This window comes from Neofelis nebulosa, chromosome 10, assembly GCF_028018385.1.
Source record: "Neofelis nebulosa isolate mNeoNeb1 chromosome 10, mNeoNeb1.pri, whole genome shotgun sequence".
NCBI lineage: Eukaryota > Metazoa > Chordata > Mammalia > Carnivora > Felidae > Neofelis > Neofelis nebulosa.
This window is the reverse complement of record NC_080791.1, coordinates 21448518-21474549: the sequence shown is the minus strand read 5'-3', so window position 1 is coordinate 21474549 and position 26032 is coordinate 21448518. Positions and strand designations below refer to the sequence as shown.

The window sequence follows — 26032 nt, the reverse complement described above, 5'->3', positions numbered from 1 at the left end:
AATTTGAGAGTACCAAGAAGCTAGAAAGCCAATAGCGCTTCAAGAAAAGTGGGTGGAAGGCAGGGAGAATCAAAGGCACATTTGACCAGTTAGTAACTTAGGAAAAGGCTGTTCTTGGCAGAGGTTAGGAGCATTTACCTGATAGAAATTATTTTGTTACAATTAATCTTATATTCCATGGGAAGACAGAGTAAGGGGATCAGAGAAATCTACCTTCCTGTTTGAGCTAGACATACTGCAATTCATTCCTAGAATGAATCAGAATATGAAGAAATGACTGAATGTTCTACCCTAATTTATGATAGCCTTTTGTGTTAATCTTTCCAAATTCTAAGCACTTCTTTTTATTAAAGTCGTAGCATATTTACTTGTTTCTTTCCAAGAGTTTGCCAGATCCAAGAAAATGAGGACCTTAGCTTCATGGATTTCAGTAGCTCTCGTCAGGAGGAAGTTTAGGCTAGTGGTTACAAAATAGGTGCCTGGATTCCGTATTTGTATTGGATATTGGCAGCCAGAAGTCAGTAGAAGGGTTCAGTGTCAGGTATATTACTGGGCATTCAAAAATAGTAATGATGATAACTTTTTTCCACAATGAATTTTCTTTTAATGGTACTGGATAAATGTCTGTGGAAATGATTGTCTCTAAAAGCCAAATCAACCAATATTAAGGGTATAAATAAACACTTCTTATTCCTTTGGGAAAATAATCTCTGAGGAAATGGTTTTGAGGGAGTCTTTGTCTTAATAATTAGGCCACTGAGATCTGTAATCCGAATAAAACTTATTTCCTGTTATTCTCTGGTCTGGAAAAGGCGCATCTCCTTCCTTATAGTTATAGCTTCCAAATTAACAATTGGAAATCATGTTCTTCAGTGTAGAAATGGCTACAAGATAAATTAGGGTTTCTGATCCTTTAGATCAGATTGGAAGGGGAGGGCTCTTAGCTCAACCTACCATTTTCTATTCATCATGGTAATTTTCTATCGCAGGACAATTGTGGACAAGAAACAGTAGAGTATAGCATTACAGCTCTAAACTGAAGGAAGGTGAGTGACTTCCTAACCCTGTCAGTCATGTAACATAGTGGTTATGAGGGTACACCTGAGAGTCAGACTGCTAAAGGCCACCTTCTGGCCAAACCCCAGTATTTTGAGGACTTTGTTGTCTCATCTGCAAAATAGGGATAATAATATTGTCATACAGCTCTTAGTGTCTAGCACCTCATAGGAACCACTTAAGTAGGTGCTAGCTTTAAAAAATTATCATGAAACCTAAACCCACTTGATCTAGGAGAGATTGTAAAAATGTGGCCTCACCTTCTTGATTTGACAGCAGTGACCCAGTGGTGGGGGTTCGAGGGGTCGCAGTGTCTTTTGACAGGACTCTCTTCAGGGAAGAGGCGCAGGGTTTAGCAAAGGAAGCACAGGCAGGAGATAGAAGGACATAGAAAATGGACTAACTTAAAGATCTAAAAGACATCTGTCTTATTTTTTAATGAATTGGGATATGAATAAATTACTGTTTTCTCTCTGGAGGCAAAGTTTAGACTCTAACTGTTCTCTCTGGAAGATAAAGTCACTTGGGCTGTAGGACAGATCCATAACAAACAGTAAAAGCCTTCCTACCATCTGTCTTAACGTTCAAATCTCTCTGTGGATTCCGTTCTTCAGAATGGGGGATGGATCCTGGGTGAGTGGTGGTATTTCTTTCTGTCTAACTGGTTCTCTTTTCTTTTCTCCAGATTGTCCTTGCTCCACTCATCCCCAAGAGGAAAATGGCAGCTAAGAACTCTTCTGTGACAGAGTTTATCCTTACAGGTTTAACAGACCAGCTGGAACTCCATATCCCTCTCTTCTTCCTGTTTCTAGGTTTCTACCTGGTCACTGTGCTGGGAAACCTGGCCTTGATAGCCCTGATTTGGTTGAATTCTTGCCTACACACCCCCATGTACTTTTTCCTCTTCAACCTCTCCTTAATAGATTTCTGCTACTCCACTACCATCACCCCCAAAATGCTGAAGAGTTTTGTCTCAAAGAAGAACATCATCTTGCATGCAGAGTGTATGACTCAACTCTTTTTCTTCTGCTTCTTTGTCATTTCTGAGTCCTTCCTCCTGTCAGTGATGGCATATGACCGCTATGTGGCCATCTGTAAACCATTGGTGTACATGGTCACCATGTCTCCTCAGGTCTGTCTATTCCTTTTGTTGGGTGTCTACGTGATGGGGCTTTCAGGGGCGATGGTCCATATGGGAAGCATAGCAAGTCTGACCTTCTGTGCTGACAACCTTCTCAATCATTTCATGTGTGACATCCTTCCTCTCCTCGAGCTGTCCTGCAACAGCACTTATGTAAATGAACTGGTGGTCTTCCTCCTTGTGGCCATTGACATTGGAATGCCCATTATCACCATCTTCACCTCTTATGCTCTGATTCTGTCCAGCATTCTGCACATTCACTCCACTGAGGGCAGGTCCAAAGCTTTCAGTACATGTAGCTCTCATATAATTGTGGTTTCTCTTTTCTTTGGTTCCGGGGCTTTCATGTATCTCAAACCACCTTCTATTTTGTCCCTTGACCAAGGGAAAGTGTCCTCTATGTTCTATACCATTGTGGTGCCCATGTTAAACCCACTGATCTACAGTTTGAGGAACAAGGATGTCAAAGTTTCCCTGAGGAAAACCTTGGAAAGAAAAATATCTTCTTGAAAAAGTAGCATTTGAAGAAGATACAATGCTTTGTTTATTGGTGTGTGTGTTTTCCAAGAAAGATCCAAGTTCTAGTTTTTTCTCTTCTGTAAAAAAGAGAATTTTAAGTCTACGTTTCATGGATGTTGACTACATATCTATTTTCTGTATCCCGTGACCCATCTCGACTATTCCACGATTCTTTTATGCATTTTTTCTACAATCATAAATCATTTAATCTGAAATGGGGCTTATAAACCATTTTATCTGAGCTTATTTAACAGGCATTGGAGACTTAGACATTTTATATATGTTTTCCAAGGCCATACAACTAAGTGGTTCCCATAAGTGGGACTGGAATCCAGGCTCTTGAATTCTAATCTACTTTGTTTTCCTTTCCTTTCTGCCATGTTTTTTTTCTTTATTGCCTGTCTTACAGATTTCATTTTGAAAGTATGATATTTTAGCATAGTATAAACTGATTCTATATAGTAATTTAATGTAACTTCTCAATAAATAATGTTTTAGAAATAACTTGTTGATATTCCATATTTTCCTTTTTTAAAAGTTATTATTTTAATTCCACTTAATTAACACACAGTGTTATATTAGTTTCCAGTGTACAATATAGTCATTCAACAGTTCATACATCACCCTGTGTTCATTATGGCAAGTGTACTCCTTAATCCCCATCACCTATTTAACTCAACCTCCCCCCCCCCCCCCCCCCCCCGGGTAACCATCACTTTGTTCTCTACAGTTAAGAGTCTGTCTCTTGCCTTGTCACTCTTTCTCTTATTTTTCCCCTTTGCTTGTTTGTTTTGTTTCTTAAATTCCACATATGAGTGAAATCATATGGTATTTGTCTTTTTCTGACTGACTTATTTCACTTAGCATTATACTCTCTAGCTCCATCATTGTCATGGCAAATGGCAACATTTCATTCTTTTTATGGCTAAATAGTATTCCCTTGTGTGTGTGTGTGTGTGTGTGTGTGTGTGTGTGTATACCACATCTTCTTTATCCATTCATCAATTGATGGACACTTGGCCTAATGCAAACAATGCTGCTATAAACACTTAGGATACATGTATCCCTTTGAATTAGTGTTCTTGTATTCTTTGGATAAATACCTAGTAGTGCAATTGCTGTATCATAAGGTAGTTCTATTTTTGACTTTTTGAGGAACCTCAAACAGCCATACTGTTTCCCAGAGTGGCTGCACCAGTTTGCATTTCCACCAATAGTCTAAGAGTGTTCCCCTTTCTCTGCATCCTTGCCAACACCTGTTGTTTGTTGTGTTGTTGATTTTAACCATTCTGAAAGGTGTGAGGTGATATCTCACTGTATTTTTTAAAGTTTATTTTGAAAGAGAAAGAGAGAGGATACAGAGGGGCAGAGGGGGAGGGGCAGAGAGAAAATCCCAAGCAGGTTCTGCACTCTCAGTGCAGTGTCCGATGTGGTGTTCAATCTCACAAGATCATGACCTGAGCCAAAATCAAGAGTCAGACACTCAAGCGACTGAGCCACTCAGGCACCCCTCTCATTGCATTTCCCTAATAAGAAGTGATGATGAGCATTTTTGTGTCTGCTGGCCATCTGTATGTCCTCTTTGGAGAACTGTCTGTTCATGTCTTCTGTCCATTTTGTAGTTGAATTATTTGTTTTTTGGGTGTTGAATTTGATAAATTATTTATGTAGAGAGAGAGATAAAGTGTGAGCAGGGGAAGGCCAGTGAGAGAGAATTCCAAGCAGGCTCTGTGCTGTCAATACAGCCAGAAGTGGGGATCGATCTCATGAACCGTGAGATCATGACCTGAGCTGAAATCAAGAGTCAGACTTAACCAACTGAGCCACCCAGATGCCTCTCTTTATATATTTTGGTTACGACTCCATTATTAGATGTCATTTGCAAGTGTCTTCTCCCATTTCATAGGTTGCCTTTTAGTTTTGCTGGTTGTTTCCTTTCCTGTGCAGAAGCTTTTTATTTTGATGTAATCCCAAAAGTTTATTTTTGCTTTTGTTTCCCTTGCCTCAGGAGACATATCTAAAAAGAAGTTGCTACTGTCAATGTCAAAGAAGTTACTGTCTGTGTTCTCTTCTAGGATTTTGGTGGTTTTAGATCTCACATTTAGTTCTTTCATACATTTTGAATTCTTTCTCTCTCTCTCTCTTTTTTTATGGTGTAAGAAAGTGGTCTAGTTTCATTCTTTTGAATGTTGCCATCCAGATTTTACTGCGAGCATTTCCCTTCCTCCAGAAAGGTTAATTTTATTTTCAGCCTCGAGAAGACAAGGACACCATAACATCAAGAACAGCAATTTTTTTTAACGTTTTATTCATTATTGAAAGACAGAGAGAACCAGAACATGAGAAGGGGAGGGGCAGAGGGAGAGGGACATACAGAATCTGAAGCAGGCTCCAGGCTCTGAGCTATCAGCACAGAGCCCAGTGCAGGGCTTGAACTCAAAAACTGCGAGATCATGACCTGAGCTGAAGTCGGAGGCTTGACCAACTGAGCCACCCAGGCTCCCCAAGAACAGCTATTTTATTTTATTTTATTTTATTTTATTTTATTTTATTTTATTTTATTTTATTATTTTATTATTTTTAATATATGAAATTTATTGTCAAATTGGTTTCCATACAACACCCAGTGCTCATCGCAAAAGATGCCCTCTTCAATGCCCATCACCTACCCTTCCCTCCCTCCCACCCCCCCATCAACCCTCAGTTTGTCCTCAGTTTTTAAGAGTCTCTTATGCTTTGGCTCTCTCCCACTCTAACTTCATTTTTTTTTTCCTTCCCCTCCCTCATGGGTTTCTGTTTAGTTTCTCAGGATCCACATAAGAGTGAAAACATATGGTATCTGTCTTTCTCTGTATGGCTTATTTCACTTAGCATCACACTCTCCAGTTCCATCCACATTGCTACAAAGGGCCATATTTCATTCTTTCTCATTGCCACGTAGTACTCCATTGTGTATATAAACCACAATTTCTTTACCCATTCATCAGTTGATGGACATTTAGGCTTTTTCCACAATTTGGCTATTGTTGAGAGTGCAAGAACAGCAATTTTAAAAACAATGGCATGTTGTGAAGAGGGAGCCAAGATGGCGGAACAGCATGGAAGTTTTTTGTGTGTCTCGCATCCATGAAATACAGTCAGACCAACACTAAACCATCTTGCACACCTAGAAACCTCATCTGAAGATTAGTACAACAATCTGCACAACCTGAACCACAGAATTCAGCAGAAAGAGAAAAAAATCATTTTTATTTTCAATTTTTATTAAAATATTTTTAATTTTTTTACTATATTTTTACTTTTGTGTACATTTTTTCAAATTCTATTTTACTTCCATCATTTTATTTTAGTCTATTTCAGTGAATGTTGCCATCCAGTTTTCCCCATATCATTGGTTGAAAAGACAGTCTTATTCTCATTGGATATTCGTTACTACTTTGCCAATGATGAATTGACCTTATAATTGTGGGTTTATTTCTGGATTTTCTATCCTGTTCCATTGACATATATGTCTACTTTTGTGCCAGTACCATACTGTTTTGTTTACTATAGTTTTGTAATATAACTTGAAGTCCAGAATTGTGATGCCTCCAGGTTCACTTTTCTTTTTCAATATTGCTTTGGCTATTCAGGATCTTTTGTGGTTCCATACATATTTTAAGATTGTTTCTTTTAGTTCTGTGAAAAATGCTGTTTGAATTTTGATGGAGATTGCATTAAAGGTGTAGATTGCTGTGGATAATATAGACATTTTAACAATATTTGTTCCTCAATCCATGAGTATGGAATGTCTTTCCATTTCTTTGTGTTGTCTTGGATTTCTTTCACAAGTGTTCTATAGTTTTCAGAGTACAGATCTTTTACCTCTTTGGTTAGACTTATTCCTAGGTATCTTGTGTTTTTTGGTGCACTTATAAATGGGGTCAATTCCTTGATTTCTCTTTCTGCTGCTTGGTTATTGGTGTATAGAAATGCAACAGATTTCATTACTTTGATGTTGTATCATGCGACTGTACTGAATTTATCAGTGCTAGCAGTCTTCTTTGGAGGAGGCTTAGGTGTTTTCTACATACTGTATTATGTCATCTGCAAATAGTGGAAGATTTACTTTTTCCTTAACAATTTGGAGTCCTTTTATTTCTTTTTGTTGTCTGATTGCTGTGGCTAGGACTTTCAGTACTAAGTTGAATAAAAATGGTGTCAGTGGACATCTCTCTTGTGTTTCTGACTTTAGGTGTAAAGATTTCAGTTTTCCTCCATTAAAGATGATATTAGCTGTGGGTTTTACATAGATGGCCTTTATTATGTTGAGGTATGTTTATACACCATAAACCCATTTGGTTGAAGGTTTTGTCAGGAACGGATGTTGAACTTTGTCAAATGTTTTTTGTTTTTGTTTTTGTTTTTGTTTTTTTGCATCTACTATAATGATCTTATGGTTCTTACTCTTTCTCTTATTGATGTGATGTATCACACTGATTGATTTGTGAATAGTAAACCACCTTTGCAACATAGGGATAAATCCCACTTGATCATGGTGAATTTTTTAAAATGTATCATTGAATTTGGTTTGCTATTATTTTATTGAGAGTTTTTTGCATCTATGTTTATCAGGGATATTGGCCTGTAACTCTCTTTTTTAGTGGTATCTTTATCTGTTGTTGGTATGAGAGTATGTTGGCCTCATAGAATCAGGAATTTGATTTTTTTTTTTTTTTCAGCGTTTTTTTTTTATTTATTTTTGGGACAGAGAGAGACAGAGCATGAACGGGGGAGGGGCAGAGAGAGAGGGAGACACAGAATCGGAAACAGGCTCCAGGCTCCGAGCCATCAGCCCAGAGCCTGACGCGGGGCTCGAACTCACGGACCGCGAGATCGTGACCTGGCTGAAGTCGGACGCTTAACCGACTGCGCCACCCAGGCGCCCCTAGAATCAGGAATTTGGAAGTTTCCCTTACTCTCCTATTTTTTGGAATAGTTTAACAAAATAGGTATTAACTCTTCTTTATTTTTTATTATTTTTTATTTTATTTTATTTTTTTAATATGAAATTTATTGTCAAATTGGTTTCCATACATCACTCAGTGGTCATCCCAACAGGTGCCCTCCTCAATAACCATCATCCACCCTCCCCACCCTCATACCCCCACCAACCCTAAGATTGTTCAGTTTTTAAGAGTCTCTTATGCTTTGGGTCTCTCCCTCTCTAACTTTTTTTATTCCCTTCCCCTCACCCATGGTCTTCTGTTAAGTTTCTCAGGATCCACATAAGAGTGAAAACATATGGTATCTCTCTTTCTCTGTATGACTTATTTCACTTAGCATCACACTCTCCATTTCCATCCACGTTGCTACAAAAGGCCATATTTCATTCTTTCGCATTGCCACGTAGTATTCCATTGTGTATATAAACCACAATTTCTTTATCCATTCATCAGTTGATGGACATGTAGGCTCTTTCCATAATTTGGCTATTGTCGAGAGTGTTGTTATAAACATTGGGGTACAAGTGCCCCTATGCACCAGCACTCCTGTATCCCTTGGGTAAATTCCTAGCAGTGCTATTGCTGGGTCATAGAGTAGATCTAGTTTTAATTTTTTGAGGAACCTCCACACTGTTTTCCAGAGCGGCTGCACCAGTTTGCATTCCCACCAACAGTGCAAGAGGGTTCCTGTTTCTCCACATCCTTGCCAGCATCTATAGTCTCCTGACTTGTTCATTTGAGCCACTCTGACTGGCGTGAGGTGGTATCTGAGTGTGGTTTTGATTTGTATTTACCTGAGGAGGAGCAACATTGAGCAACTCTTCATGTGTCTGTTGGCCATCTGGATGTCTTCTTTAGAGAAGTGTCTATTCATGTTTTCTGCCCATTTCTTCACTGGATTACTTGTTTTTTGGGTGTGGAGTTTGGTGACTTCTTTATAGATTTTGGATACTAGCCCTTTGTCCGATATGCCAAATATCTTTTCCCATTCCGTTGGTTGCCTTTTAGTTTTGTTGATTGTTTCCTTTGCTGTGCAGAAGCTTTTTGTCTTCATGAGGTCCCAATAGTTCATTTTTGCTTTTAATTCCCTTGCCTTTGGAGATGTGTCAAGTAAGAAACTGCTGTGGCTGAGGTCAGAGAGGTTTTTCCCTGCTTTCTCCTCTAGGGCTTTGATGGTTTCCTGTCTCATATTCAGGTCCTTTATCCATTTTGAGTTTATTTTTGTGAATGGTGTAAGAAAGTGGTCTAGTTTCATTCTTCTGCACGTTGCTGTCCAGTTCTCCCAGCACCAGTTGTTAAAGAGACTGTCTTTTTTTCCATTGGATATTCTTTCCTGCTTTATCAAAGATTAGTTGGCCATACTTTTGTGGTCTAATTCTGGAGTCTATATTCTATTCCATTGGTCCATGTGTCTGTTTTTGTGCCAATACCATGCTGTCTGGATGATTACAGATTTGTAGTAGAGGCTAAAGTCTGGGATTGTGATGCCTCCCGCTTTGGTCGTCTTCTTCAATATTACTTTGGCTATTTGGGGTCTTTTGTGGTTCCATACAAATTTTAGGATTGCTTGTTCTAGCTTTGAGAAGAATCCTGGTGCAATTTTGATTGGGATTGCATTGAATGTGTAGATAGTTTTGGGTAGTATTGACATTTTAACAATATTTATTCTTCCAATCCATGAGCATGGAATGTTTTTCCATTTCTTTATATCTTCATCAATTTCCTTCATAAGCTTTCTATAGTTTTCAGCACACAGATCTTTTACATCTTTGGTTAGATTTATTCCTAGGTATTTTATGCTTCTTGGTGCAGTTGTCAATGGGATCAGTTTCTTTATTTGTCTTTCTGTTGCTTCATTATTAGTGTATAAGAATGCAACTGATTTCTGTACATTGATTTGTATCCTGCAACTTTGCTGAATTCATGTATCAGTTCTAGCAGACTTTTGGTGGAGTCTTTCAGGTTTTCCATGTATAATATCATGTCATCTGCAGAAAGTGAAAGTTTGACTTCATCTTTGCCAATTCTGATGCCTTTGATTTCCTTTTGTTGTCTGCTGATGCTAGCGCTTCCAACACGCTGTTAAACAACAGCGGTGAGAATGGACATACCTTTCGTGTTCCTGATCTCAGGGAGAAAGCTCTCAGTTTTTCCCCATTGAGGATGATGTTAGCTGTGGGCTTTTCATAAATGGCTTTTATGATCTTTAAGTATGTTCCTTCTATCCCGACTTTCTCCAGGGTTTTTATTAAGAATGGATGCTGAATTTTGTCAAATGCTTTTTCTGCATCGATTGACAGGATCATATGGTTCTTCTCTTTTCTTTTATTCATGTGATGTATCACGTTGATCGATTTGCGAATGTTGAACCAGCCCTGCATCCCAGGAATGAATCCCACTTGATCATGGTGAATAATTCTTTTTATATGCTGTTGAATTCTATTTGCTAGTATCTTATTGAGAATTTTTGCATCCATATTCATCAGGGATATTGGCCTGCAGTTCTCGTTTTTTGCTGTGTCTCTGTCTGGTTTAGGAATCAAAGTAATGCTGGCTTCATAGAATGAGTCTGGAAGTTTTCCTTCCCTTTCTATTTTTTGGAACAGCTTGAGAAGGATAGGTATTATCTCTGCTCTAAATATCTGGTAGAATTCCTCAGGGAAGCCATCTGGTCCTGGACTCTTATTTGTTGGGAGATTTTTGATAACTGATTCAATTTCTTTTCTGGTTATGGGTCTGTTCAAGTTTTCTATTTCTTCCTGTTTGAGTTTTGGAAGTGTGTGGGTGCTTAGGAATTTGTCCATTTCTTCCAGGTTGTCCAGTTTTTTGGCATATAATTTTAGGTAGTATTCCCTGATAATTGCTTGTATTTCTGAGGGATTGGTTGTAATAATTCCATTTTTTTTCCATTGTCCAAATTTTAGTTTATTTCAAGAGAGGTACATATTTCAAGAGGTCTCTGATATAATTTGAGGGCAGAATCCATCTAGAATTTTACTTTTTTGCCTTAATGTTTTATAGTCCTCAACATCAAAATTTATAGTGACTCTCCTTTGTGAAATCACCTTTATATAGGTCATTCTCCTAGAAACAACCATTTTCTTTCTTTTCATCACCCTCTTTGAATATTTATATAAAATGAAATAAAGTACATTGTTTCTGTAATAAGCACAATGAGCTTGATTAAACTCTACTGACTCTCAGAAAGGAAGTTGTCATCCATCACCTCACAGCATCCAGCCTGGTAAGGAAACAGCATGCCCCGGGGATCAGCCATCGGGAATGTTGAGATATCAGCATTCCAGGTGCTCTGCTAGGTGGAGGTGAGATAAGAGAACTTTTCCTCTGTGGGCTTTAGGAGTTGTCTTGTCCACATTCATCTCGCTTTGGAGTTAAGACCATTGTATTCCAGTGAGGTGATAATAATTCCATTTTCATTCATGATTTTATCTATTTGTGTCATCCCCCTTTTCTTTTTGAGAAGCCTGGCTAGAGGTTTATCAATTTTGTTTATTTTTTCAAAAAACCAACTCTTGGTTTCATTGATCTGCCCTACAGTTTTTTTTTTTTAGATTCTATATTGTTTATTTCTGCTCTGATCTTTATTATTTCTCTTCTTCTGCTGGGTTTGGGGTGTCTTTGCTGTTCTGCTTCTATTTCCTTTAGGTGTGCTGTTAGATTTTGTATTTGGGATTTTTCTTGTTTCTTGAGATAGGCCTGGATTGCAATGTATTTTCCTCTCAGGACTGCCTTTGCTGCATCCCAAAGCGTTTGGAGTGTTGTATTTTCATTTTCATTTGTTTCCATATATTTTTTAAATTTCTTCTCTAATACCTGGTTGACCCATTCATTCTTTAGTAGGATGTTTTTAACCTCCATGTTTTTGGAGATTTTCCAGACTTTTTCCTGTGGTTGATTTCAAGTTTCATAGCATTGTGGTCTGAAAGTGTGCATGGTATGATCTCAATTCTTGTATACTTATGAAATTGTATACAATTCTTATATAGTGTTTTGTGACCCAGTATGTGATCTATCTTGGAGAATGTTCCATGTGCACTCGAGAATAAAGTATATTCTTTGGCTTTGCGATGCAGAGTTCTAAATATCTCTGTCAAGTCTATCCAATCCAATGTATCATTCAGGGCCCTTGTTTCTTTATTGATCCTGTGTCTAGATGATCTATCCATTGTTGTAAGTGGAGTATTAAAGTCCCCTGCAATTACCACAATCTTATCAATAACGTTGCTTATATTTGTTATTGTTTTATATATTCGGGGTCCAATATTCAGTGTATAGATATTTATAATTGTTAGCTCTTCCTGATGGATAGACACTGTAATTATTATATAATGCCCTTCTTCATCTCTTGTTACAGCCTTTGATTTAAAGTCCAGTTTGTCTGATATAAGTAGGGCAACTCCAGCTTTCTTTTGACTTCCAGTAGCATGATAGATAGTTCTCCATCCCCTCACTTTCAATCTGAAGGTGTCTTCAGGTCTAAAATGAATCTCTTGTAGACTGCAAATAGATGGGTCTTGTTTTTTTTTTTTTTTTTTTTTTATACATTCTGATACCCTATGTCTTTTGTTTGGAGCATTTAGTCCATTTACATTCAGTGTTATTATAGAAAGATATGGGGTTACAGTCATTGTGATGTCTGTAGGTTTCATGCTTGTAGTGATGTCTCTGGTATTTTGTGGTTCTTGCAACATTTCACTTACAGAGTCCCCCTTAGGATCCTTGTAGGGCTGGTTTAGTGGTGATGAATTCCTTCAGTTTTTGTTTGTTTGGGAAGACCTTTATCTCTCCTTCTATTCTGACTGGCAGACTTGCTGGATAAAGGATTCTCGGCTGCATATTTTTTCTGTTCATCACATTGAAGATTTCCTCCCATTCCTTTCTGGCCTGCCAAATTTCAGTAGATAGATCCGTCACAAGTCTTATTGGTCTTCCTTTATATGTTAGAGAGTGTTTATCCCTAGCTGCTTTCAGAATTTTCTCTTTATCCTTGTATTTTGCCAGTTTCACTATGATATGTTGTGCAGAAGATCGATTCAAGTTATGTCTGAAGGGAGTTCTCTGTGCCTCTTGGATTTCAATGCCTTTTTCCTCCCCCAGATCAGGGAAGTTCTCAGCTATGATTTGTTCAAGTACACCTTCAGCCCCTTTCTCTCTCTTTTCCTCTTCTGGAATTCCTATTATATGGATATTGTTCCGTTTGATTGCATCACTTAGTTTTCTAATTCTCCCCTCATACTCCTGGATTTTTTTTATCTCCCTTTTTCTCAGCTTCCTCTTTTTCCATAATTTTATCTTCTAATTCACCTATTCTCCCCTGCCTCTTCAATCCGAGCTGTGCTCGCCTCCATTTTATTTTGCACCTCATTTATAGCATTTTTTTAAGGTCCTCATGACTATTGCTTAGTCCCTTGATCTGTGTAGCAATAGATTCTCTGCTGTCCTCTATACTTTTTTCAAGCTCAGTGATTAATTTTATGACTATTATTCTAAATTCTTGTTCAGTTATATTGCTTAAATCGTTTTTGATTAATTTGTTAGCTGTCGCTATTTCCTGGAGTTTCCCTTGAGGAGAATTCTTCCGTTTCATCATTTTGGGTAGTCCCTGCAGTAGCTCCCAACTGCAGGGCGCTTCTCCTGTACTGTCCTGAGTAACTTGTGTTGGTGGGCAGGGCGGCAGTCAGACCCTATGTCTGCCCCTAGCCCACCACTAGGGCCACAGTCAGACTGGTGTGTACCTTATCTTCCCCTCTCCCAGGGGCAGAACTCACTGTGGAGTGGTGTTGCCCCTGTCTGGGCTACTTGCACACTGCCAGGCTTGTGGTGCTGCTTTGATGGGATCTGGCATATTAGCTGGGGTGGATCTGCAAGGTGCACAGGGCAGGAGGGCTGAGCTTAGCTCACTTTGCCATAGGTGGCCCCTGTGGGAGGGGTTCTGCAGCACCGGGAGGGAGGCAGACCCATTGGAGGGATAGATCCACAGAAGCACAGCATTGGGTGTTTGCACCGTGCAAGCAAGTTCGGTGACAGGAACTGGTTCCCTTTGGAATTTTGGCTGGGGGATGGGAGAGGAAATGGTGCTTGCCAGTGGCTTTGTTCCCCGCTGAGCTGAGCTCTGTCTTCTGGAGTTCAACAACTCTCCCTCCTAGTGTCCTCTTGCCTCCCCACTCTCCGAGAGGAGAGCTGTTGACTTATAACATTCCAGATGTTAAGTCCCACTGGCTGTCAGAACTCACACAGTCCAGCCCCTCCACTTTTGCAAGCCAGACTCAGGGGCTCTGCCTTGCCAGGAGGACTGTCCCTCCACTGCCCTGGCTCCCTCCCACCAGTCCGTGTAGCGTGCACTGCCTCTCCCCCTTTCCTACCCTCTTCCGTGGGCCTCTTGTTTACGCTTGGTTCCAGAGAGTCTATTCTGCTAGTCTTCTGGCAGTTTTCTGGGTTATTTAGGCAGATGTGGGTGAAATCTAAGCTATCAGTAGGACGTGGTGAGCCCAGCGTCCTCCTACGCCGCCTTAACTCTTCTTTAAATGTTTGGTAGAATTCTCCTGTGAAGCCATCTGGTCCTGGACTTGTTTTTTGGGAGGTTTTTGATTATTGATTCAATTTCTTTGCTGGTTATGGGTCAGTTCAAATTTTCTATTTCCTATTGTTTGAGCTTTGGTAGATACGTTTCTAGGAATTTATCCATGTTTTCTAGCTTGTCCAATCTGTTAGCATGCAGTTTTTCATTACATTCTCTTATGATGGTTTGCATTTCTCGTGTTACCTCTCCCCTCTAGTTTGTGGTTTTATTTACTTGAATCCTTTTTCTTTTTTTCTTGATAAGCCTGGCTAGAGGTTTATCAATGGTTTATCAATTTTGTTGATCTTTTTAAAGAAAACAGCTCCTGGTTTCGTTGATCTGTTCTATTATATTTTTTAGTATCTATGTCATTTATTTCTGCTCTATTCTTTATTATTTCCTTCTTTCTGCTGGTTTTAGGTTTTGTTTTTTTTCTTTTTTTTTTTTTTTTTTTTACCTCCTTTAGGTGCAAGGTTAGGTTGTTTATTTGAGCTTTTTCTTGCTTCCCAGAAGTTTTGAACCATCGTGTTCTCATTTTTACTTGTTTCTATGTACTTTTTTTTTTTTTTTTTTTTTAAAAGAATGAGGGAGACTTTTTTTTAATTTTTTCTTTTAACATTTTATTTATTTTTGAGACAGGGAGAGACACAGCATGAACAGGGGAAGGTCAGAGAGAGGGAGACACAGAATCTGAAACAGGGTCCAGGCTCTGCGCTGTCAGCACAGAGCCCGACGCGGGGCTCAAACTCACGGACCGTGAGATCATGACCTGAGCTGAAGTCGGCCGCTTAACCGACTGAGCCACTCAGGCGCCCCTCTATGTACTTTTTAATTTCTTAGATTTCCTGGTTGAACCATTCATTGTTTAGTAGCATGTTATTTAACATTCATGTATTTGTGGTCTTTCGAGGTTTCTTCTTCTGGCGAACTTCTAGTTTCATAGTGTTGTGGTCAGAAAAGGTGCATGATACAATTTCAATCTTCTTGAATTGTTGAAGCTTGTTTTGTGGACTAATATGTGATCTACTCTGGAGAATGTCCCATGTTCACTTGAACAGAATGTGTATTCTGCTGTTTTAGGATGGAATGTTTTGAATATATGTGTTAAATCCATCTGGTCCAGTGTGTCATGCAAAGGCATTGCTTCCTTGTTTTTTTTTTTTTTTAATTTTTTTTTTCAACGTTTTTTATTTATTTTTGGGACAGAGAGAAACAGAGCATGAACGGGGGAGGGGCAGAGAGAGAGGGAGACACAGAATCGGAAACAGGCTCCAGGCTCCGAGCCATCGGCCCAGAGCCTGACGCGGGGCTCGAACTCACGGACCGCGAGATCATGACCTGGCTGAAGTCGGACGCTTAAACCAACTGTGCCACCCAGGCGCCCCTTCATTGCTTCTTTGTTTGATGTCTGTTTAGTTGATCTGTCCACTGATGCAAGTATGGTGTTAAAGTCCCCTATTGGTATTGTATTATTATCAGTTAGTTCCTTTATGATTATTACTAACCATTTTATGTATTTAGGTACTCCTGTGTTGGGTACATGAATATTTACAATTGTTATATATTTTGTTAGATTGTTCCCTGTATTATTATTATTATTATGTAGTGTCCTTCTTTGTTTCTTGCTACAGTCTTTGTTTTCAAGTCTGTTTTGCCCAATATATTGCTACTCTAGCTTTCTTTTGACATCCATTTGCATGATAAATGTTTCTCCATCCTCTGACTTTCAATCTGCAGGTGTCTTTAGGTTTAAAATGGGTCTTTTGTAGACAGCATATAGATGAGTCTTGTTTTTTTTTTTTTTTCTTTTTTTTAATCCATTCTCTTACCCTACATTTTTTGATTGGAGCATTTAGTCCATTTACATTCAAAGTAATTATTGATAGATATGTATTTGTTGCCATATTATTCATTGTTTTACGGTTTCTCTGAACATTTTCTCTGATACTTTCTTGTCTTTAATATTACTTTTTTTTAAAGAGCTTAGGCGGTTAAAAACTTACTGAAGTTGGTACATAAAACAACTTATAGAGATAGCAGTCTATTTTCCACTGATAGCAATGTAACGTTAATTGCATACAGAAACTCTACCATTTTATTCTTCCCCTTTTATATTCTCATGTCATAATTTACCTTTTTATATATTGTGTATCCATTAACAAATTATTGTAGGTATAGCTATTTTAATCCTTTTGTACTTTATACTGTAATTAAGTGGTTAAGATACCACCAGATTATAGTACTCTGAATTTGATTACAGCTTACCTTTACAAATACCTCATATATTTTCATGCTATCAATTTGTGTCCTTTCATAAGCTTGAAAAACTTTTAATATTTCTTGAAGGTACGTTGGGTGGTGATTAACTCCCTCAGCTCATAAGTGTGGCCCAATTCAGGACCCATACTTCTGTAACTGCCTTTATCAAGCTACAAAACTCTGGGATACTACCCATCTACTGTATCCATCCCAGAGCTCCTATGCCCCAGAATCAGCTGAAATTATTTAAGCTAGCCAACCCTAAACCTGCTTTCTCTGCCTTGCCCATTCCTTCTTGTAGAAAATCGAAAATCTTTTGTCTAATTTCCCTCAGTCTTTCTGCTTCATGACCAATCCTGGTGCTTTCCTGTGTGGCCCCAATGGTATGTGGCATGCTCCCTTCTCTTGGGAATGATGAATATAAAACACTGCCTTTTTTTTTTTAAAGACAGTTTTCTTTAGAGCAGTTTTAGGCTCACAGCAAATTGAGCAGAAGTACAGAGATTTCCCACATGTCTCTTACCTTTCCACATGTACAGCCTCTCCCATTAACAGCATTCTCCATTAGAGTTGTACATTTGATATAATTGATGAACATTCAGTTATACATCATCATCACCCAAAGTCCATAGGTTACAAGAGAGTTGTCATTTGATGGGTTTGGACAAATGTATAATGACATGTATCTGTTATATGTATAACCATTATAGTGTCACACAGAGTAGTTTCTCTGCCCTAAAAATCCTGTGTTTCACTTGTCAATCCCTCTCTCCACCAGAGGCTCTGACAACCATTCATCTCTCTACTGTATGTATAGTTTTGCCTTTTCCAGGTTGTCATAGAGTTGGCTTCTTTTACTTAGTATTATGCATTTAAGTTTCTTCCAAGTCTTTTTTTTAAAGTTTATTTATTTGAAAAAATTTTTTAAATGTTTACTTATTTTTGAGAGAGAGAGAGAGAGTGAGAGAGAGAGAGAGAGAGAGAGAGCGCAATCAGGGGAGGGCAGAGAGAGAGAGACACACACAGAATCTGAAGCAGGCTCCAGGCTCTGGGTTGTGTGCACAGAGTCCAAATGCAGCTTGAACTAATGAGCCATGAGATCATGACCTGAGCTGAAGTCTGATGCTTAACCGACTGAGCCACCCAGGAGCCCCTAAAGTTTATTTAATTTTGAGAGGAGAGAGAGAGACAGAGAGACAGAGAGACAGAGAATGAGCGGGTGAGGGGAAGATAGTGAGACAGAGGATCCATGCTGGCAGTAAAGAGCCCGATTCAGGGCTTGAACTCACGAACTGTGAGATCATGACCTGAGCTAGTCAGACTCTTAACTGACTGAGCCACCCAGGTGCCCCATGTTCCATGTCTTTTCATGATTTGATAGCTCATTACTTTTTAGCACTGAAATATTCCACTGTCTGGATGTACCACAGCGTATTCATCCATTCACAAACTGAAGGACATCTTGGTTGCCTCTAAGTTTTGGCAATTATGAATACAGCTGCAATGAACATCCATCTGTAGGTTTTTCAGCTCCTTTGGTTAAGCACCAAGGAGCACAATCGCTGGATTGTATGGTAAACGTATGTTTAGTTTTGTGAGAAACTGCGAAACTTCTTCCAAAGTGTCTACACCATTTTCCGTTCCCACTAGCAATGAATAAGAGTTCCTTTTACTCTACATCTAACCCACCGCGTGCTATTGTCAGTGTTCTTGATTTAGGTCACTCTAATAGGTATGTAGTAGTATCTCAGTGTTTTAACTTGCATTTCCCTGATGACATATGATGTGGGGCATCTTTTCATATGCTTATTTGCCATCTCTATATCTTTGGTGAGGTGTCTGTTCAGGTCTTCGGCCCATTTTTAAATAAGGTAGTTCTTTTTCTTACTGTGTAGCTTTAAGAGTTTGTGTTTGGATAACAGTCCTTTATCAGATTTATCTTTTACAAATATTTTCTCACAAGTTATCTTTTCAAAGTCAGTCATTCCCTGACCTGTTGGCTAACCTAAATACTAATAAATATTAATAAAACCTCCATTTAAAACGCCATCCTTTACCCTCACTGTCCAAGATCACATTTGGGCTTGTCTACCTCTCAAAGGTTAGACTGAGAAAGAAAAGCCAGATCCTCTCCTTTTCCCCATGTATATCCCTCTTCTTACAGGCTGTTTTTCAGGATGCATTTATCCCTGCGGTGATTCGCACTGGCAAGTCTTTCACTCTCAGAAGAACCCAGTGGAGCGTCTCCTTGTTTTTGCAGTAAATGAAAACATCAGAGTTTGGATGAAAGTCAGCCTGATTACAGAGCCTATATGGTTCTCACTGCATGCTGCTGCTGCAAGATTTGTATTTCTCTGACAATTTTCATTTTAACCTGGAGCTCATCTAGATTTGTGACCACAAATTTCTAGTCATTGTTATAATTTAACGTTAAAGAGAACATGATATTTGAGTCAGTTTAAATATGTGTGTGCATCACTTTTCTACCTGCTACTAACCATGCGGGTTTGGTCAAAGTATGTTCATCTTTGTAAACTTCTGTGTATTAATTTGTAGAATGCAAACAATACCTGCCTCATATGCCTTTACAAATATAATTTGCATAATACATTGCAATCTTGAAACATAGAGCTAGGCTACAAAATTATTGTTATTTCTCCTTTTCATTTTTGCCTCAATTATATAAGAAAATTATCTCATGTGCCATGATACTGATTTTTGATTTTACCCATAATAAGTACAGAAAAGAACCCATTTCATGAATTTCTCAATCCCTCAAGGCCTAAGTAAGGAATATTAGTAACAACTGAGATAACTGAGGCTCAATTAGATATTAAGATATTAAGTAAGTTTCAATTTATAATAATTGTGGAAAAATTTCTTTAAAGCTTAACTGATTCCTTTCACCATTCTGTTTAGATATTGAGGTTTCACAATTCTTCTTCCCTAATCAACCCATCAGAAGAAAAGAGGTTGAGTTTAGAGAGTTTGAACCAGAGAAATCTGGAGTGGGGTCAACAAGACCTTCAGAATAGGGTGGGCATGGCTCTGTACTGAAAAAAGGAGAATGACGTTTAGGACTATGTACTCAATGGTGGAATCTACAGACTGTTTCAATTGTTGGAGTCTAAGAATGTTTCCAGCCAGCCTTATTATGGACATCCAAATTGACCCCCTGAGATTAGGGGACTGTTGGGCTCTTGTTTCATGAAATGAACCTAAGAATAATGAACTATGAATCCTGTTGAATGGCTGGCACCAAATAAAGTGGCCCACACAGTTTGCCCTTTCTCTAAAGTGAAGTCCACTAGTTGACAAGTCTGGTCCGATGATTGTTCAGTCCACTTGTTACTGTTTCTTAAATACATGAGGACAACTAAAGATCACTTGATACTTGAGGGATGATTGTGTATACAAAAAAAAAAAACAAAGAGAAAAAATCATTGGGAAACAGGCTGTTATGTGGCAGTTGCCTTCTCAGTTTGTTCAGTGAAGTAGCCTATGTCAGCTCTAATGGAGAAGCCAAAGAGGTGCCATGTTTGTAGCCATACTCATGGTAATTACAGTGGGCAAGGAGTTCCTACAGGAAACAGCCTTCTGGGCATGGGATTTGGAGAAACAGGTGCTGAGACAGGAATATAGTGTTCAGGTAGTCATGAATTAGAACAGAGGAGTAGGAAAAGCTTGAGGAGCATTTATCTTGAAGTCTCTAGAAGCCATTTCTTTATCTCTTTATCTACTTTCCTGAGTTTTTCATCTGTCCTCTCTCACAAATTGCTTTCATGGTTGGAAACTGCTGGGCCATCATTGTACAGAGCATGACAGGAGCTAGCACTTTGCTGTTTGCCCTAGGTCAGCTAAATGTTCCAGCTCTGTTTCCTGGTCTAAAAGCTCCTTACTGGGGCATTTGGGTGGTTCAGTCAGTTAAGCATCTGATTCTTGATTTCGGCTCAGGTCATGATCTCATGTTGATGGGAATGCGCCCCACTTGTGCTCTTGCTGATAAAATGGATCCTCCTCGGGATTCTCTCTCTCTCTCTCTCTCTGTCCCCTTTCCTGCACTCATGTTTGTGCTCTCTCTCAAATTTAACAACTAAACATTAAGGGAAAATCTCTTTCCTCTCAAAGGTTCCCCTGGACTCCCAGGAAGACTAACAGTGGGCTGTCTCTGCTGCCCTTGCATTTTGGCATCAGTGAGTGTGTATGGCCTCCTTTCTAGGACAGCTGACACTTTTAGAATGTTTTCTGCCTGAATTTCTGAAACAGAGATGGTCCAGAGGAATGATGTTGCAGGAAGGAAGTGGGTCTTGAAGGAGAGCTTCTAATTTTCCACTGTCATCTTCCAGAAAGGGACAGAAAAGCAAAACTTCTCCCCATTTGTGGTTGAAGAAAGAGGCAGTGGGTAGATTAAGAATCATCCTTGGGAAGTGTAGTAACAAACAGGACAGACAGGGAAGAGAATAAAAAAACCTCAATTTCCACACGACCCATGTTCTCTTTAATATGGGTTGTGTAATTTCTAAGTTACAATCTAAAATATCTATCTTAAATATAAAAAATATAGATAAATGATATCTATCTATCTATCATCATCATCATCATCATCATCATCTGTCTATCATCAATTTATGTTTATTTATGTTTGTGTGGCTTGGGTTTCTTGAGAGAAACAAAGGGAGGTGGATAGGGAATAGAAATGCCCATTATCCAGCATCCATTTATGACACAGGCATTGTTATGCATTTCACCTAGGTGACACAATCAATATCTCTGGATGTGGGAGTAAAAAGGCCATGAAAGCAAAAAATAGGCAACTGGGACTACGTGAAACTTGCAAATTGTTGTGAATTAAAGGACACAATCAATAGAGTCAAAAAACAAACTATAGAATGGGAGAAAATATTTGCAAATTAGATATCTGATAAGCAGGTAGTGTCTCAGAATATATGCAGAACGCCTACAACTCAACAACAGTAAAAACAAATAACCTGATTAAAAAATGGGCAAAAGACTTTTCTGTGGACTGAATGTTTGTGTGTCCCCCAAATCCATGTGTTAAAACCTAATCCAGTGTGATTATATTTGGAGGTGGAGCTTTGGGGGAGTGATTAGGTCATGAGGAAACTCTCATAAATGGGATTACTGCTCTTAGAAACCCAAGAGACCCCAGAAAGCTCCTTAGCCCCTTCCACTATGTGAGGTTATAGTGAGATGTTGGCTATCTGTAAACAAGGAAGCAGGCTCCCACCAGACACCGAATCTCCTAGTGCTTTCATCTTGGGTTTTTCAGCCTCCAGTACTGTGAGAAATAAATTTCTGTTGTTTATAAGACACCCAATCTATGGTATTGTGTGATAGGCGCTCAAATGGACTAAGAAAGACTTGAATAGATATTTCTCCAAAGATGATATATAAGTGGCCTGCAAGCAAATGAAAAGATGCTCAATATCACTAATTATCAGAACTGCAAGTCAAAACCATGATGAACTATCACCTCATACCCATTAGGATGGCAACTATGAAAGAAAACAGAAAACAAGTGTTGGTAAGGATATTGAAAATGGCAACCGTTGTGCATTATTGGTGAGTTAGTAAAATGGTGAGACTGCTACGGAAAATAGTATGGAGGTTCTTCAAAAAATTAAAAATAGAGCTACCATATGAGCTAGCAATCCCCTTTGGGATTTCTATTCTAAAAGAGTTGAAAGTAGGATCTTAAAGAGATATTTGCAGCACTAATTTACTATAGCCAAGAGATGGACGCAAGCCAAATGTCCATTGACAATGCACGAGGAAACAAAATGTGGTCTGTACATACATAGGAATATTATTCCTCTCTAAAAAGCAAAGAAATACTATCACATGCTACAAAATGGATGAACCTTGAGGATATTATGCTAAGTGAAAGAAGTCCGTTGCAAAAAGACAAATAATGTATGATTCCACTTAAATAAAAATCTAAAGTAGTCAAATGCATAGAAACATAAAGTAAAATCATAGTTACCAGGGTTGCAAGGAAGAAGAAAAGTGGAATTGTTATTTAATGGATATAGAGTTTCAGATCTGCAAGTTGAAAAGGTCCAGAAATCTGTTTCAAAATGCAAATATACTTAACACTCCTGAAATAGTTAAACACTTAAAAACAGTTAAGGTGGTAAATTTTTTGTTACATGCTTTTTGCCACAATAAAAAGTAAACAAAGAATAGCCCTAATAAAGTGTTAAATAAAACACGTTTCTACCTCTTACCTTGACAAACTACTTTCATAACACTGGAAGGCCAGATTCAAGTTTAGAATCCTGAGAATCTATAAGGTTCCATGCCAAAAGGTGGTAGCACAGGGAGGGCCACCCTGGTTTCCCAGGTGCCTGCCCATGGACCACAGCTTACTCCCTCTCCCTCTCATTCTCACTTACTATACAATGTGAGGCACCTACACATGCGCAGGTATAAACACCTATAGTTCACATGCCCAATGGTCATCCACATCCCTTGCATACAGCTCCTGCCTGACCACCCCTGGAAGTGAACATATCAACAATGTGGTCTGCTGTTGGAAGGATGGACCCAGGTTCTGGAAGTTGAGGAAACTTGCTCCAGGCCAAAGTCTATGTGTGATCTTTCAAGCCTGACCATAGGCAATTATTAGGCTTTTCTTGGCAGTCCTCATGGGGGAAAGCGCTAGCTGGCACCAGCTTCCTGTGGAGAAAAGGAAATACCCAACTCCAGCCCACTCTGGACAACCTATGAATTCAATGAAATATTTAAGGAAAAATTATACCAAATCCCTACAATTTATTTTATAAGATAGCGGCATTTTGTGAGGCCATCATTACTCCAATACTAAAACCAGACAAAGACAGTACAAGTAAAAAACAAACTATAGACCAATATCTGTCGTGAACATAAATGCAAAAATTCTCAATGAAATATAACAAATAGAATCCAACAATATATGTAAAGAATTATACACTAGGACTAGGTGGGGTTTATCCCAGTTATGCAAGGATGTCAACGTTCAAAAGTCAGTTAAAGTATTTCATCCATAAGCAGACTGAAGAATAAGAATCACTTGATCCTATCAACAGGTGCTGAAAAAGCACTTGACAAGATCCAACACCCATTCCCAAAAAATAAACAAAAAATGGCTCAGTAAACTGAGAGTAGATTTATTCTCTATTCCCCTAGAACAACTGTACTTGAACTTCCTGTACTTGAAAAAGAACATGCACACAAAACCCACAGGTAATATAATACTTGATGGTAAGAAAGTCAAATCTCTCCTACTAACATAAGAAACAAGGCAAGGATGTCCCCGTTATGAGTGCTTTTCAGGGTAGTAATGGTAGTCCTAGCTAATGCAGTAAAACATAAAAAAAAGTTACGCAGTTTGAGAAGGAAGAAACAAAACTGTCTTTTTCATAGATGACATAATTGCCTACGCAGAAAATCTGAAAGAATCACCAAAAAACTCCTCGAACTAAGTAATTATGGCAAGGTGGAAGGATATAAGGTTAACATGTGAAAGTTAATTGCTTTCCTCTATATGAGCAAAGACCAAGTAGAATTTGAGATGAAAAACACAATGATATTTACTTTTGCACTTCTAAAAATGAGATCTATGCGAGGAATATACAAAACTCTGATGAAATTAATCAAAGCAGAACTAAATAAATGAAGAGATAATCCATGTTCATGGACAAGAAGACTCAATATTGTCAAGATTTCAGTTTTTCTGGACTTGATCTACAGATTCATTGCAATCCCAATCAAAATCACAGCAGGTTATTTTGTGCCAACAACATTATTTTACTGATAAACTAATTCTAAAATTTATATGGAGAGGCAAAAGACCTACTCAGAACAGAGGAAGTAGGCCTGACTTGAAAGTTGAGAACTGATCATGTTGTGACTTAGTATAAAGCTATAGTAATTAATACAGTATGATCCTGGCAGAAAAATAGACAAATCAATGGAACACAATAGAGATCCCAGAAATAAACCCAGATAATTGTAGTCAACTGATCTTTGATAAAGTAGTAAAAAAAAAAACCACACACACACACACACACACACACAAATCCTTGAGCAAAGACAGTCTTATCAAAAAGTGATGCTGGACATCAACCTGCCAAAAAATGAAGTAGAACTTACATTGCATGCAAAAATAACTCAAAATGGATCAGAAACCTAAATGTAAAATGCAAAACTATAAAACTCCTAAAGGATAACATAGGAAAATAAATACATGATCTTAGGTGTGGCAATAACTTTTTAGGTATAATATCAAAAGAACAATGTATGAAAGAAAGAATTGATAAAGCTGGAATTCATTAAAATTAAGTTTAAATAAGTAAATTTAATTTAAGTAAATTTAAATTTTCTACTCTGTAGAAAGACACTGTCAAGAGAGTGAAAAGACAAGCCCAGTCTATAAGAAAATATTTGCAAAAGATGTATCTCATAAAGGACTGTTATCCAAAATATACAAACTTTGGATGGACCTTGAGGGCATTATCCATAGTAAGATAAATTAGAAAGATAAATACCATATGATCTAATTTATAGATGGAATCTAAAAAAGACTCCAAACTACAGATAGTAAAATGTGATTACTGAGGGATGGGAGTGGGATGATAGGACAGATGTTAAGGGTACAAACTTGTGATGTGAAGTAAATAAGCCCTAGAGACCTGTGCACTAGGTCTAGTGGATACTGACATCCACATTGTATTACAACCATCAAAATGCCAAGAGACTAGAACTCAATGATTTCAGAAGTTAAACAGAAATGATAATTATGTAACATGATGGTGGTGCTAATTATCCCTACAGTGGCAATCATAGTACATCTTATAATACATCGATGTATCAAAATAACATGTTATACACCTTAAATTTACTCAAAGTTACATGTCAAATATGTTTTTTATTAAAAAAGGAAAAAAAAAGAAAAAAAAGGAAAACAAAAAACAAAAACAAAAAAAAGGAAAGAAATCATCTGATTAGAAAATGGACCAAAGACCTTACCAGACACTTCACCAAAGAAGATATACGAATGGCAAATAAGCATATAAAATATATATCATACATCATATGTTATCAGGGAAATGCTACTAAAACAACAATGAGATACAACTACACACCTATAACCAAAATAATAAACAGTGACAACAAACAGCATGTGCTGGTGAAGAATAGGAAATCTTAATTCATTGTTGGTAAGAATGGAAAATGGTTCAGCCACAGTGTGGTGGTTTCTTACAAAAGTAAACATATTCCTATCATACAATCCAGCAACTGTGCTCCTTGGTACTTCCCCAAAGGAGTTATGTTCATAACTGCCAACACATGGAAGCAACTAAAATGTCCTTCCGTGTGTGAATGGATGAATAAGCTATGGTACATCCGCACAGTGGATTATTATTCAGTGCTAAAAGAAATGAGCTATCAAATCATGAAAAGACATGGAAGAAGGGCGCCTGGGTGGCT

The 26032-nt window shown here is 38.2% G+C and overlaps 1 protein-coding gene across 1 annotated transcript; it reads left to right on the top strand.

Moving 5' to 3' along the window:
* Nucleotides 1-988: 988 nt before the first annotated feature.
* Nucleotides 989-2992, top strand: LOC131488530 (olfactory receptor 8B12-like). Its single transcript, XM_058690408.1, has 2 exons — nt 989-1046; nt 1742-2992. Exon 2 carries the CDS (start codon nt 1775-1777, stop codon nt 2705-2707), a length of 933 nt encoding a protein of 310 aa, XP_058546391.1. The 5' UTR covers nt 989-1046; nt 1742-1774; the 3' UTR covers nt 2708-2992.
* Nucleotides 2993-26032: the final 23040 nt, after the last annotated feature.

Bases quoted from the DNA above. Each gene is read 5' to 3' on its own strand.
- LOC131488530 (XM_058690408.1), top strand. From the start codon at position 1,775: ATGGCAGCTAAGAACTCTTCTGTGACAGAGTTTATCCTTACAGGTTTA.